Source organism: Lonchura striata, chromosome 3, assembly GCF_046129695.1.
Source record: "Lonchura striata isolate bLonStr1 chromosome 3, bLonStr1.mat, whole genome shotgun sequence".
Taxonomy (NCBI): Eukaryota; Metazoa; Chordata; class Aves; order Passeriformes; family Estrildidae; genus Lonchura; species Lonchura striata.
Window position 1 is genome coordinate 2,182,613 of NC_134605.1, and position 14,329 is coordinate 2,196,941.

Consider the following 14,329-nt stretch of genomic DNA (forward strand, 5'->3'; position numbering starts at 1 on the left):
ATACTCCTTCATTGCCTTTTGGGGATGAGGAGGATGAAGGGATTCATCCAGGAGCATAGACAGGTCCTTTCTCACACCCTTCAGTGAGTGGGAACATGCTTGAACCAGCAGCCAGATGTGGGAGCAGCCTCTCTTCTTTTGCTTGGGCTGGAGGACAAGGCAGAGCTTCCATCTCCCATGCTGTATGTGGGATGGGGAGGGAGGGGACAGGGAAAAGCTGTTTGGGCAAGGCTCACAATCTCATGTATGGAAAAATCTCAGACCTCAAGGAGGACCTCGTGTGTTGAGAACACTTGTATGGCATGAGAAAGCTCAGGGATCATGCAGGCACTTCTCACAAGCTCTACATTCCACTAAAACAGAGGTTCTGCCGAGTAGATAGAGGACATTAAACTGCTGAAATAGGAAGGAATGTTTTCAAAGAAATAGTATTTTGCTATATAGCTCTCACCCATTCCTAGCTTAATCCCTGCCATCAAATGGGGCTTGGTTTGCTGGTTTGCTGTGGTCTGCTGAAGACACTGCTGGGTTGTGCTGCATGCACCAGATCAGGACCCACGTTACAGAGTCTAATGCTGATGGATTAGATGAGAAGTTGATGTTCAGACCTTTCTTGGAGCTGTGCAAAAACACTGGGCTGGGAGATGTGCATCTCAGCCTGGGCTGCTCTCAGAGCTCTCAGAGAGCCTGCTCACCCTCTGTTACAAGTGTTTTTGTGGGAAGCAAGGTTTTGTCTGCCACCGTGTTGCCTACCCAGCCACAGTGCTTTGTGGGGGCCAGTGCTGTCCCAGGCAGCAGTTGGAGCAGCCTGAGTGCTGCTCTACGACGTGAATCCTTGCCATATTCCTTAAAGGCTAATTGTGGCACATGGAGATCAGCAAAGTACAGCTGCGCTGGGATTTAGGAGCAGGGAAGAGACGGGAGGTCAGCTCCGCTGGCGCTTTGCCATGTCAAGATTTCCCCTTACATCATCTGGCTGCTGAGGGCGAGTTTACATCTGCTTTGCACCCCGAGGGAGTTGTGGTGTCAGGGAATGAGGTTGCTGAGAGTTCTCCCCGTTGCAGCCAAGACCTGTAAGGCTGCTCTGACTCCCTGGCATCGTTGGGGAGACGCCTGGATACTGGATCTGCATTTTCACTGGAAATGTGCCATGTTGGCTAAACTTTTTTGAGGGGAATATATGGATGGGAGGGGAGGAGGAGGAGAAGGAGAGCATACCAGTAAGGCCAACAGCAGCTCACCTGTGGTGTAGGAGAGATTGGCAGAGCAGGAAGGCATATCTCCAGGAAGCCCTTCTCCAGGCTCTTTACTTCTCCTCACCAAGTTCCTTCCATAATTTTCACTCAGAACTAGCCAAATAAATAGAAATAGGCCTTAGCTCCATCCTGTGGGAGAACAGGCAAAATTTTGCTAACCAGAATTGTTTGCTGCCCAGCTCTCTTCTAGAAAGACTCCTCAAGGAGTCTTGCAGAGAGATGGAGCTAAGGGAGTTTTTGGGCCAAGGGAGAAGCAGGGCCAGGAGCTTGAGAGTAAAGCCACCAACCATCCCTTCTGTGTCCAGAGGACAGGCCACCACCAGGCTCACTGCTACCCCAAGGCCATCACCATGTCTGCATTTTGTCCTCTGGGGCTGGTTCTGATAGGACAAGAGGGGTGGCTTTAAATCAAAATAGGATGGGGTTACTTTGAACATCAAGGAGAAATTGTTCCCTGTGAGGGTGGTGAGGCACTGGAATAGCTGCCAACCTCCCAAGCTTAAGGGCTGGGGAGAAGGGGAGGTGGCCAAAGGTAGAGCTGGTGCGTGCTGGGCCAGCCAAAATGTAGGGCATAGCCAGCTCCCTTGCAAGGAGCACATACCTGATCTCATCTCTCTGCTTTCTATTTTTGCCCTCGATATGCTCCTTGCATTAGCAGACTTGGCTTGGGGAGAGATTCGATAGCACTCTCCTGTTTGAGAGCAACTTTTCTGAATGCACAACATGAATCCATTGGTGGGGTCACATAGTAATGCTTGAAGTCAGAAGCTATTTTTAAAACTAAATTGCAGAACCACACATGGCTTTCATTAGTGCTTTACATCAAATTTGTCAGCTAATTAGTGGTTTTTCATCACTAGTTTTTGCATAGTATTTTATTTAATTCACTCTCCAGTATTGTCTTGCGACACCCCACAGCCCTATATACAGTCCCTGGCACTGGTGCTGTGCCAGCAGAGGAGGAGGAAGAGGAGAGCTTGCAGGAGACCTCTCTGATGCTCCTGATGGATGGGCTCTCTGCCTTTGGAGTGTATTCCAATATTACGTGTCTGCAGTGGGCGGTGAGCAGCCCTTGTACTCTCTTCCCTCCCTACCTCCATTTAGTGTTGTAAATGATGTATTGCAGTCCTGAACTGTCTTTGGTGAGGAGGAGGAGGAGGAGAAACCAAGAAAAGTTGCCAAACATGATTTCATAAGGTTTGACTTTAAATTGAACAAAGTTTCTTGAGTGTCTTGGATTTTTTTTTTTTTTCTTTACAAATAAAGGGAGTACAGAGAGCATGGATTGCTAATGACTGGTAGTTACGGGTCATTAAGCTCACTAACTGACTTCAGGATCAGAACTTTCTAATAACAGCAGTAAGCACTCTTTTAACATTTATTTCTCATTTTAGGGATGGGGAGATGTGATTACCATTCGAAAGTCTGCCGTTATTTTTTCTGTTCATAATTACAGAGGCAGCTTGCTACTTTGAAGGCTGTTTTTAAAACATTTGAAAGTATTCGGTGAAATAATTTCTGGTTTGGTATTGGTTTTTCTATCTTTTCTCTAACAGACTCTTTTAAAAATCTCTGGAAAACAAACACAGAGAAAAAAAATGAAAATATGTTAAAATAAGGAATAAAGCAGTTACTGAAGTGTAATAATCTTGGTTTATAGCACACTTTCCATTTAAATTGGTTTTATTAGAGATAAACCTGTTAAGCATTGAGGAATTAAGTGCTGAATAGAGAATGTTGTTTTGCTGCTGTATAAATGAAGGATCTCACTATGCAGAAAGGAGTGCAACTGGTTTTACAAGTGAATTTTTTGCCAGTTTGAAGTGCTACGTTTACTTTGGCATCTGTTATAAAAATGATGATTTGTTTGTTGTCCAGAGGGATACTGTTTTTCTTCAGAGGGGCATGAGAGATTTTAGCACTGGGGTTTGTAGGTAGCGTGGGCTTTCTCATTCTTCTTATGCCTGGTTTGCTAGAAGGAGCTCAAGGAGAAAATGCGGCAGAGAGATTTTCGGGAATTTCTTGGCTCTGCTAGTGAAACACAGACTTCTGGCATGCAGTGCTTTGGGACAATATTGAGAGGGGGCAGCCTGTGACTCCAAGTAGCAGAAGTCAGTAATGGTGTGAAACTCTCCTCATTTCGGAGGGCTGGGGGCAGAGAAAAATTCAATAGACCGTGAAGTCTCAGCATCTCCTTTCAGACAGCTGGTCCTGGAAAATTTCATTCAAAGACAGCAAATTGGAAGTCCCCACAATCGCTCTGTCGATTCTTGAGCAAAGGTGACTTTGGAAATTCGTGACAGCAGAGGAAGGTCTTGTTTTATTCACTCAACAGAAGTGAAATACAAGGGGAAGGGAGAAAGAACAGATCTGTGCGGAAAATGTCACTCGGGCTGTAACCTGAGCCTCGGCGAGCTGTGCCTTTCGGAGGCTTTGGTGACCCTCTGAAAATCCTTGCTCTCTGGCTGCTATTATTGTAGCCAATTTCCAACTAAAATAAGTCTTTTGTCATCACCAGCCATGCAGCCTCTTGCTGAGAAGAAACAAAACTTGTGCGTGGCAGCCAGGGCGGCCAAGCTGAAGGTCAGAGTGCAGAGGCAGATTGCTGCATCCCCGGGGCTGGGGCTGGAGCTCACCCGTGGGACCAGCCATGCACCAACCAGGGAGTCTGCCCGTGACCCCTGCACACGGAGCCCGGGCCAGGAACCTAAGAGAAAACATCCTAGCAAAATGCAAATGGGAGAAAAGAAGGCTTCCTCCTCCCCTTTAGGGTGATGCAGGTGGAATCGCTGGGGTTTTCTTGCTTTTTGGGACACGGCAGAAAGTGCAATCCCATGTGTCTGCAAAGAATGCATGGGATTGCACATGTGTTCTTTGCTTGTTCCATGAACAAGGAAAAGAACGCATGGGATTGAACATGTGTTCTTTGCCTTGTTCCATGAACAAGGAAAAGAGCGCATGGGATTGCACATGTGTTCTTTGCCTCGTTCCATGAACAAGGAAAAGAGCGCATGGGATTGCACATGTGTTCTTTGCCTCGTTCCATGAACAAGGAAAAGAACGCATGGGATTGAACATGTGTTCTTTGCTTGTTCCATGAACAAGGAAAAGAGCGCATGGGATTGCACATGTGTTCTTTGCTTGTTCCATGAACAAGGAAAAGAACGCATGGGATTGCACATGTGTTCTTTGCCTTGTTCCATGAACAAGGAAAAGCTAACTTGAAAAATTTAGGAAATATTTCAAACTTGTGCGTTTGCCCAACTGTTCCGTTTTTTTTCTCCATGCCATATCCTTCCCCTTACAAAACAAAACAAAACAAAACAAACAAAAGGAAAAAACTCCAGAAAAAAAAAAACAAACAAAAGGAGGAATAAAAAAAATAAAGGTAGCCCAAGGCATCACTTTGCTGAGTGCAACTTGTACACTGAGGGACATTATGTTGTTGTGCCACTATTGATCCAACTCTTTTGAGGCAAAAAACTCAAACCAAAAAAAAGCCCCTTCCTCATCAGAGCAAAGATACCACAACACAGAGCACTGATGTGGGGAAAAATACTTCATGCAAGCCTTTGAGCTTGATTAGCTCTTTACTCACGTGAGTAAGGCTATACATCTGTCTTAAGTTTTATGCTAAATTGTATTTTGATAATCTTCCATTTCAGTAGTAGTTAGTATGCAAATGCGTTTTTTAGGTCCTGGTTTCTCTGAAGTTTTAAATATTAGAGTGATTTAGAGTTTCTTTCTCTTAAGATAGGTGAATGTGAACGTTTGGGAAAAGGGGAGATTATTCCTGTTAGCTTTTCTGTTCCATCATTTTTGCTGATGTTCAAATCAGCCTGGCACTTTGGAAATTTCAAAGAGTGATCAAAAGATCCCAGCCCTTCTCTCAAAGAAAAAAACTGAGAGTATGAAGAAATTAACCACATGCCTGTATATTTCTGCAGCAACAGCTAATTCGCAGTTTTGCTTGCAAGAAGTTCTCAAATGTGATTTATAAACATCACAGCCTGTATTGTGCTCTCTCAAGGCAAGCTACATTAATTGTTTTAATCTGATAGGTTCTTACAAATTCTAGGTTTGGGATGCAGGAAGAAACTTGAAAGTGAATACTTTCTTCTTTTTTTCTTTTCTTTTTTTTTTTTTTTTTTTAAATGCTCAGTGGTTTGGAGTCTACTATAATGCAAAGTAAAGCGTTGTGTTACAAAGGCAGGGAGGATGGGACAGAAGGTTAAAGGGCATCCTGGAAACAAACAGCTGGACCAGTTTATTTAAACAGATACAAGGATGGGGAGCTGACCTCCGTTTGACTTCTAGTGGGAGGAGCAAGAATGTCATTTTATTACTTTGCCCAGAAGGAAAATGTTCTTGTGTCTGAATTCCCCCCAAAGACATCCAAACACTGAGCTGTTTGGCAGAATTGCTACTTATAGAAAATACTTACACGAATGCGTAGGAAGAAGATAACTGTTAAGTACCTGTGTGTAAAATGTTCTTAAAGCAGATATCCCAAACCATAGCGTGGGGCAAACAGGTGACATTATGTTTTACCATAGGCACATCTTGTAATTATTGGTAAACTCTAGATATATAGTTTATTCTAGAATATTAGTATATGAACACTACTATATATAGGACAGTCTATTGTTTTGAGGCACCCTCCCTTCATCTTAAAAGTGCTTTTAGTTTGGAGGAGAAGGAAGAAAAAGTCGAAGTTGAGGTTGTACAGGCCTAATGTTGCTCAGCATTTATTTAGGGTAAAAGTTATTTTGGTGACCAGTCCCTCTCACAGCCACCTCTCTTCTCCTGCCTCTCTACCAGGTCCTAGCAGTGGGGCAGGAGAAGGATGGAGTGAACACAGCAGGATCCTTGCCAGACTCACAAAAAGAAATGGCTGAGGCACTAGGATTTTGTGGTGTTGTTTTACTTCGAAGAGTTACTGTGAAAATTGCTTTCTGCAAATGCAGATTACAGATATTAAACAATTTTCTAATTGGTCATGGAGCTAAGGCAGCTAATGGGGGAAAAAAAGCAGGTTTTTTTAATTGCTTATTTCACATGGTGTTTGTGCTACACCTGTGCTTATAATGAGAAAGGAGAATTAGTCTAACCTTCTGCTCACATGATTCTAATTTTCATGGTTTGTACAAGATAATGATAAACTGATTTGCAACACTGTTTGCTGGAGTCGAGAGGGGGTGTTTATTGGAAATGTGTAGAGAAAATTGATCCAACACTGTTGCTGACAAAACATGATCTAGCTCAGGTGTAGGGTTTCCAGACTGGCAGCCGGGTTTGGTGCCTTTGAGCCCGTTTCCTCAAGACAGGTTTGATAAAGACTCAACATCTTGATTAATTTTTGCAGGAGCTTGGGTAATGGGTGTCAGTGGGGAATGGGAGATAGGAGGAGCCTGAAGTCACTGTGCTGGTCTTTGATGAGGGCAGAAGAAGCAGCATGGGGCAGTGGTTTGCTATTCTTCTCTCCTCTGGTGAAGGCGAATGGGTGGGCAGTGCTGATTCCCGTGGAAAGATCCTGGTGCCTTTATCTCTGTGCTAGGAGAGCTCCTGCTAAGCCACCCCAAGCAAAGGCAATGAAAACAAGCATCAGGTATTCCTTTGTGCACCCTTCTATCCCATTTTACGAGTGTGCTGTGATTTAACCCACACTCACACTTCTTCCTTTACTAGTAAATATCGTGGCATACATATTTTTATTATTCTTTTTCTCTCTCACGAAGAGCTCAAAGTCTGGTTATGCAGCTTTGCCGTGACTAAATCTCAATGTAGATTTTTTTTCCAAATGGATTTTAAGTAAACTTTCTGCTGAGTGAAACCTCAAGAGAGATTCTTCAAACAGTCTTTATTCAGACAGGTTCCCAGCCATGGTTCCCAGCCTCCTGATTTCAGCACCGTGAGGAGACCAGGGTGCTTGTGATCGATCTCCTTCTTCTGTTTTGCTCCAAATTATTTTGAATATTTCCAAATAAGCATTGCAGGACTGAGATGAAGACCTACAAAAACACAAAGAGTGGGCTGCAGATAGCTATTTTTAAAAATGACTGCACCTCCTTTTTTTTTTTTGTTATTTCCAAAGATCTTCTTTTCATTGTTCGGGGGGGAATTTTCAGTAGTCCAGTAATTACAGTTTAACAAGATGTTTGCTGTAAATGGTCAGGCCTAGCTGGAGAAAACAGGATTATAAATTCAATTACTGTAAAGCTATGACCTCGCCTTGACCCCCTCAGACTTTGCATAAAGAGAGGGAGGGGGGAAAAAGCCCACCAAGAAATGGCTAGGAGGAATGCATGGCTCTGAAGTCCCCAGCAGTGTGACTTAGTGGTGATAAAAGTCCAGACGTTCCCTCATTTGATGGGGTTCTGCCATCACAGTTCATTATCTTAATAGTGGGCATTAAAAGTGAATTAGGTTTGCAAGAGGTAGGGACAGTTTTTGATAAAGAAAAAAATTGGAAAAAGAAGTCAAAGGACATAAGGCAGAAATGACACTAATGAGGGGGGAGGTAGCAGATGCCCTCACGAGCATCTCGCCGGCTTCACACGTTTTTGTTTTTTTGGTGCCCCATTCTGTATTGAGAAGAGTGTTGCTGGCATTGTTTCCTAAAAACTCGGCTAATTCCCCCATGAAAAGATGAAATGGAAGTGTCCGACTGTGGTAAAAAGCAGGCAAACATAAATCAGCTTGGAAACCCCAAGGTTGTGCTCCCAAAGGTCATCAGGGTTAGAGGTTTAGCAGGATTTGCATCCCCATGCAGCCTGATGGAGAGCGCCACAGTCGGGCGAGAGGGCTTGGGGATGGGTGGAAGGCATCCCTTCCCTAACCATTTGCTTTCCTCTTTTTTCTTGCAGGTTTATTAATGCTAGAAGAAGAATAGTTCAGCCCATGATAGACCAGTCCAATCGAGCAGGCAAGTCCCCACTAGTAACTGTATTCAAACCACACAGGTGAAAACCATCCTCTAGCCATTCACCAGGAGGTCCAGTACCTGGTAAATAAACGAGACATGAATGCTGGGAGTGACTGACAATTAAAATACAACCAGCTTTCTTTCATTATGACTCTAATAATTTTGGGAAAAAAAAAAGACATTGAAAACTCAAAAAGGGAAATTGAAATGGTCTGTTCCGTGACCGGACTTTCTGTACATGATCCAAATTATTCTTGTATTTTTTTAGTCACTGTTTGGAGTTTTCCTTCCCAGCTCTTTCTGCTCCTGTGACCACTCCCTGGTGCATGGCTTGGTGTGGAATTGCTGTAAACTTTATTACCTGTCAAAAGGGCAAAGGGGTCAGAATCACTTGTGGGACTCAGTAAAGTTCAAAGACATTCAATGAGGTAGAGCTTTATGTGCTTTAATAACCCAAGCCAGCTTACTTCTGAAGCTGGCTTTTAACGTACAGTGAAAACCTCCAGTTCAGGCAGTGGTACTTGTATAGGGTCCTTTTGTCCCTTGGCTCTTCTTTTGGGATTGCTGAGCATTTGCTGTTTACTTTGGGAGTATTTATTTATATTTTTTTTAAAAGACTCTTAGTTTCCACACGTTGGTTCTATCTGGGGCCTTGGCTTGCAGCTCTCTGTGGGTATTTACCATCAAGGATTATCATAGCCCATTACTCCCAGTTGGGTTTTTTCCCAAGTCTCCCTGCCAAACTCTCCAAATTGTCCAAGATGCCTTTGGGCCACACTTCCTCTTCAAGTACGTTTGATTATTTGTCATTAGACGTAAATATCTGGCGTGGATGTGTTCAGGTCCTGCCCTTTGAAGGCACAAGGGTGTAATTTAACACACTGAGATTTCAGTGTGACTATTCCAGCCATAAAATCCGGCTCCTATACAGGTTTTGCATTGACGTCAGCAGTGGCAGCAGCTGGAGCCGGGGCTCCTCGTGTCTCAAGATTTCAGTTTGTTAACTTCACTTCCAAAGTTGCAGAAGAAAATTAGGCCAAAACCAAGCACGCTTGCCAGTCCAACAGCTAAATTCACACAGTAGATGTTTTCCCCTCTTTTTAGATAGCCCGTGGGTGGGGGGGCTGTGTCCCATGCCATGAGAAGAGATGACCGTGTTAGCTGTTGCTAAAAAGAAATGTTCTGCACCTTTCCAGTAAGTCAAGGGACACCCTATAACCCCGATGGGCAGCCGATGGGAGGTTTCGTGATGGACGGCCAGCAGCACATGGGCATCCGAGCGCCAGGTAAGCCCCTGGGCAGTGTCACCCACTCACGGGTGGCCTCGGTCACGCCACCACAGGTAAACACACCTCTGCCCTCGCCCTCTGCCGCCCTCCCCGCTGCCTGCTTGCCTCACCTGTCTTCTGCCTGCCTTCCACACCACCGAGGGAAACCGGGCGTCTCCTTGTTCGAGCGGTCCTGGACCCTCTGCCGTGCTGTGTTTTGGAAAGGGGCTTTTGGCACTATCTGTTGACTTTGCTCATTTTCTGGCATCTTCTTGGATTTTTATCTCCCTCTAGGACCTATGAGTGGAATGGGCATGAATATGGGCATGGAGGGGCAGTGGCACTACATGTAACCTTCACCTAGGTAACCAATGGCAAAGCCAGGGGGAAGTAAGTACAAACGAGGTCTTTGTTCTCACTTTGTCCGAGGGATATTTGTCTTCTTGCATTTCCCTATGTTCTCCCTGCCCATAGCCTCATGCTTGTTCCTTCCTTTCCATCCATCCATCCTGCGCCTGGGCTCCTTTGGGTTTTCTCTCCCTCTGGTTCAGCTCAAGCTTTCCGAGCTCCCGAACCCCCCGCGCGCGCGCGCCGTACGCTGACGCTGCCGTACATCCACGCCGCCATACATTGATGCTATTATCCATCCCCGAGCACATGACAAAACAAGGAGCAGCCAGGGAGGTGGGGGAGCCCGTCGTCTTGGCAACAGACTGATTTGCAAAATGTAAGCGGTCTGCAGCAGCACAGGGAGAGGAAAGAGCATGTCCCCAAAGTGTCATAAATCTGTCTAACCGCAGTTGATGCATGAGTTACATTTCTCCCGCTAACCTGCAAGACACCAAAAAAGCCAAACAGAGACTTCTCATGGGGTAGGGAAAAAAAAAAAAAAACACCAAGCAAAACCCAGCAGCTTCACTTAGTTGCATTTTGGAGAGCGATGGATGAAACTTTGATTTTTTTCTTTCTTTTTTTTTTTTTTTCAAGTTTATTTCTCTTTGTCTGTCCGTCATAATGGGATTACGTGTGGCAAAGGAAAAAGAGAGAATACAAAATAGAGGTGTGCGCAGCAGGCTATGGAGCTTAGCCCAGGCTAATTGACTATATCCAAATTAAGTATGCCATCACTTGCAGTGTGACAAATGGATTTGACTTATTCAGTATACAAAAATAGAGATCATTAATGCAATCTTCAGTGGCAGACCTCGCAAAGGAAGCCTAGAAAAACTGTCCCAGTTTTTTTTTTCCCTCTTGTCTTTTTCTAGGGAAAAATACATTATACAAATTTTTGGGTTTTGTTTCGTTTTTCTTTTAATAGTAAAGTGGTTTGAAACACCAAGACACTTGGTACCGTGTTTAAATAGTGCCTGATTCTGTTTCTCCTGCTCTCTTTCTGGAGTTAAAAGAGTTATTTCAGCATCTTTGTTCTGCCCCCAGCCTATATTAACATAGGGTTTGAAGTTACCCAGGGCGAGTGTATTTCGTAGTAGTCTTCCCTGAGCCCAAGTCAAAACTAAGTTTTAACAATTAGCTGTGAAAACATTCCTCTGAGCTTGGGAATGCAATAGCCTTATTACCTCATCATGAAAATTTCTAGCTTAGTTAATTTAAATATTGTTTCTTAGTTTCTGGGTCAATTAAATTTAAATGATGTATTTTATGCTTCGTGACCAATTAAATTAATAGGTTATTACAAAAAATATTATCATCTTTTTTGATTAAAGAGCTGTGAGTACAGTATATTTTATAAGCAATTTTCATTAGTTCAAAACTGTTCCTTTAGGCTAGATTAAGCAGCTATTCATTGCTGGAGCCTTGAGACCTGATTCCAAGGTGTTCGGCGCATTCACAGCGCGCTCTTACTTAGAACCAAAGCCAATTGAACCTACTTAGCAATAGCGTATGCCTTTCACCCTTGATGATTATGGAGCTTATAGCTCTCCGAAACAATACACCTGTCAGTTCCCATCAGCTACAGCAATCCAAGCAGAAGGCAGAGGCCCACAGAAAGCAGGAGGGTTTATTGTTTTAGGTCCAATTTTTTCCTTATTGTTCTCCCAAACCCACTGAAAGGTTTGACTGAGTTGGGCGTCTGATTTTTTTTGGCGGCCAGAGGTGATCAGAGTGGGGGGGGTAAAGAAATAATTGATAACTGTTATTGATTATGTATATATTTTTAATGTGTCTAAAAATACGAGTTTGATTTTACAATCATACTTAGTAATCCTATCAATTTCGGCTTCGTATGAGGCCTTTGTTCAGTGATGTATGTCCTCGCTGGATTGCATCTCTTTGAATGGCACAAATATTTGGGACAGATTCCAAGAGATCAGGCTCAAGAGCTAAATAAATAGCTGTTGATAAACCTTGACACCTATTTAACCCATCGCTCCTCCTGCTGCAGATTCTCTGCCTTGGATTCCCAGCGTGCTTTTACACGTGGGGAGGCGAAGGCAGGTGGCTGGAATAAGGCCACGGGGAATGGAGCCCACCTGAGAGCCCTCCGTGTGGCATCAGCCATCCTCAGGCTGGCACCGCCTCTGGCACGCTTCCAGATCAGGAACATCTCCTCTGCACACATTCCTAACCATAAAAGCAGACAGCTGTTTTACCTCCAAAAGGGGGTGGGGATGTTTTTGGGGTTGTTTTTGGCCTGGGCGCCGTTCCTGTTGCTGTTGTGGGTCCGCGTGCAGACTCCCAGCTCCGCAGAGACTCCGCGTCCCGCCTGGGGCTGGAGCCTCCCCGTGGCCCAGCGGGGCAGCTCCCGATGCCACAGGCAGTCCCCAGCACTCACCTCCACCTCTTTCTCTCCCTCTGCAGGGCTGCAAAGTATGCCAGGGGATTATGTGTCTCGGGGTAGTCCAATGGGTATGAATATGGGACAGCCAAGCTATACGCCGCCCCAGATGCCCCCCCATCCTGCTCAGCTGCGTCATGGCCCCCCCATGCATACCTACATTCCTGGACACCCCCACCACCCAGCGATGATGATGCATGGAGGACCACCCCACCCTGGAATGCCCATGTCAGCATCAAGCCCCACAATGCTTCATACCGGCGAGCCAGCAGTGAGCGGACAAGTGATGGACATTCATGCTCAGTAGCTTAAGGGAAACACACGTTGTCTGCAGCCATGGTAGATTTCAAACATTGTCTTTCTGCAATGACTATGGAGTTCTTGGCGTCAACTTCGGACCAAGGGACGTTCCAGTTCTTCACAGGGACCCTGAAAAAAGCAGGAAAACACCAACTGAAGTCAACTTCTGGGGACATGCTAAATACCTATATAAGACATTAAGAAAACAAAGAGTGAAATATTGTAAAATGCTATTATACTGTTATCCATATTACGTTGTTTCTTATAGATTTTTTAAAAAAAATGTGAAATTTTTCCACACTATGTGTGTTGTTTCCATAGCTCTTCACTTCCTCCAGAAGCCTCCTTACATTAACAAAGAAGCCTTACACTTATCCTGCAAATGACAGAAAGGGCTTATTTGCAGGATTTTTAGAGCATTAAAATAACTATGTCAGGCAGAAGAATCTTTCTTCTATCCTAGGATTTCAGCCATGCGCACTCTCTCTCCCCCCCCCTCCTCCTCTGTCCGTCTTTCTTCCCTTTCTCTCCCTTTCTCCCCATCTCTCTCCCTCTCTCTCTTTCTAGCCTGGGGCGTGAATTTGCATGTCTAATTCATTTACTCACCATATTTGAATTGGCCTGAACAGATGTAAATCGGGAAGGATGGGAAAAACTGAAGTCATCAACAATGATTAATCAGCTGTTGCAGGCAGTGTCTTAAGGAGACTGGTAGGAGGAAGCATGGAAACGGAAAGGCAGTGTATTTGAAGCCTAATTGTCACATCAGAGCATCCTTGTCCCCATGCAGCAACCACCACCTTGTACATCACTTCCTGTTTTATGCAGCTCAAAACATGGACTGAAGATTTATTTTTAATATGTTGACTTTCTTTCTGGGCAAGACATCGGTCATGTGTGCATTTTTTTTTTTCCATAGTCCCATCATGGAGCATTTATGTATACATTGTAAATAAATTTTGTGCAAAAAGGACTGGAAAAATGATCTGTATTATTGCAATTTTTTGTAAAAGTAGCAGTTTGGTATGAGTTGGCATGCATACAGATTTACTAAGTGGGATAAGCTAATTATACTTTTGTTGTGGTTAAACAAATGCTTGTTGATAGCCTTTTTCTATCAAGAAACCAAGGAGCTAATTATTATTAATAATAATCATTGCACACTGAGTCTTAGAGTTTCTGATTGAAACAGTTTGGATTGTATAATAACTCAAAGCCCAGTTGTAGTAGTTTGAGTGCAGTAATGAAATCTGAATCTAAAATAAAAACAAATTATTTTTTGTCATGGTGACTCCACTGCTTGCAAAATTTGTTTCCTGTCCCCATGCAGTATTTGTAGCTATTCTATCCCAGTCTGAGAGCCGAGCAGCTACAAAATTTGGCTGGCTCTGGAGATGTTACCTATCATTTGCCATTTAAATATCAGCTTCATATTTAAAGAATGTAAAAGTAATGCTACGCTGCATAAAGAAACTTTCTTGGAACTTGCACTGTAAATTGTCAGGATGAGAACTGTTGCCTTTTAATAAATGTAACATCGTAGGGCATTATTGGACAGAAATTTGTAAATAGTGTTACCCCCTGTCCCTCCCAAATTATAGTCTGATACGCAGTTCAAATTATTGAGTTTCTTAGCGGAATCGAGCATACTGAGGAAGGAGGAAAATCAAACTTGGCGAACATTGCCTGGGCAATGGATTTCTGTGAGGGGATGAGGTGCTGCTGGACCTCAGCGAGCGAGGCCAGTGCAGACCCTCATTAACCAATTTCCTCTCTGTTTGTG

General features: G+C 44.0%; 1 protein-coding gene across 4 annotated transcripts in view; it reads left to right on the top strand.

Moving 5' to 3' along the window:
* Positions 1 to 13,837, top strand: part of MEIS1 (Meis homeobox 1) — a 107,342-nt gene extending 93,505 nt beyond the window's left edge. The window contains exons 10-13 of one of the 4 annotated variants that reach the window (XM_077781844.1): positions 8,123 to 8,181; positions 9,378 to 9,467; positions 9,744 to 9,839; positions 12,270 to 12,385. In XM_077781844.1, coding sequence (XP_077637970.1) covers positions 8,123 to 8,181; positions 9,378 to 9,467; positions 9,744 to 9,802 — 208 coding nt within the window. In that variant the 3' untranslated portion in view covers positions 9,803 to 9,839; positions 12,270 to 12,385. Of the gene's footprint in view, positions 1 to 8,122; positions 8,391 to 9,377; positions 9,468 to 9,743; positions 9,840 to 12,269 lie in introns of those variants that run through there. The other 3 variants (XM_077781843.1, XM_077781842.1, XM_077781841.1) reach the window with 3 other exon arrangements.
* The last annotated feature ends 492 nt before the right edge of the window (positions 13,838 to 14,329 follow it).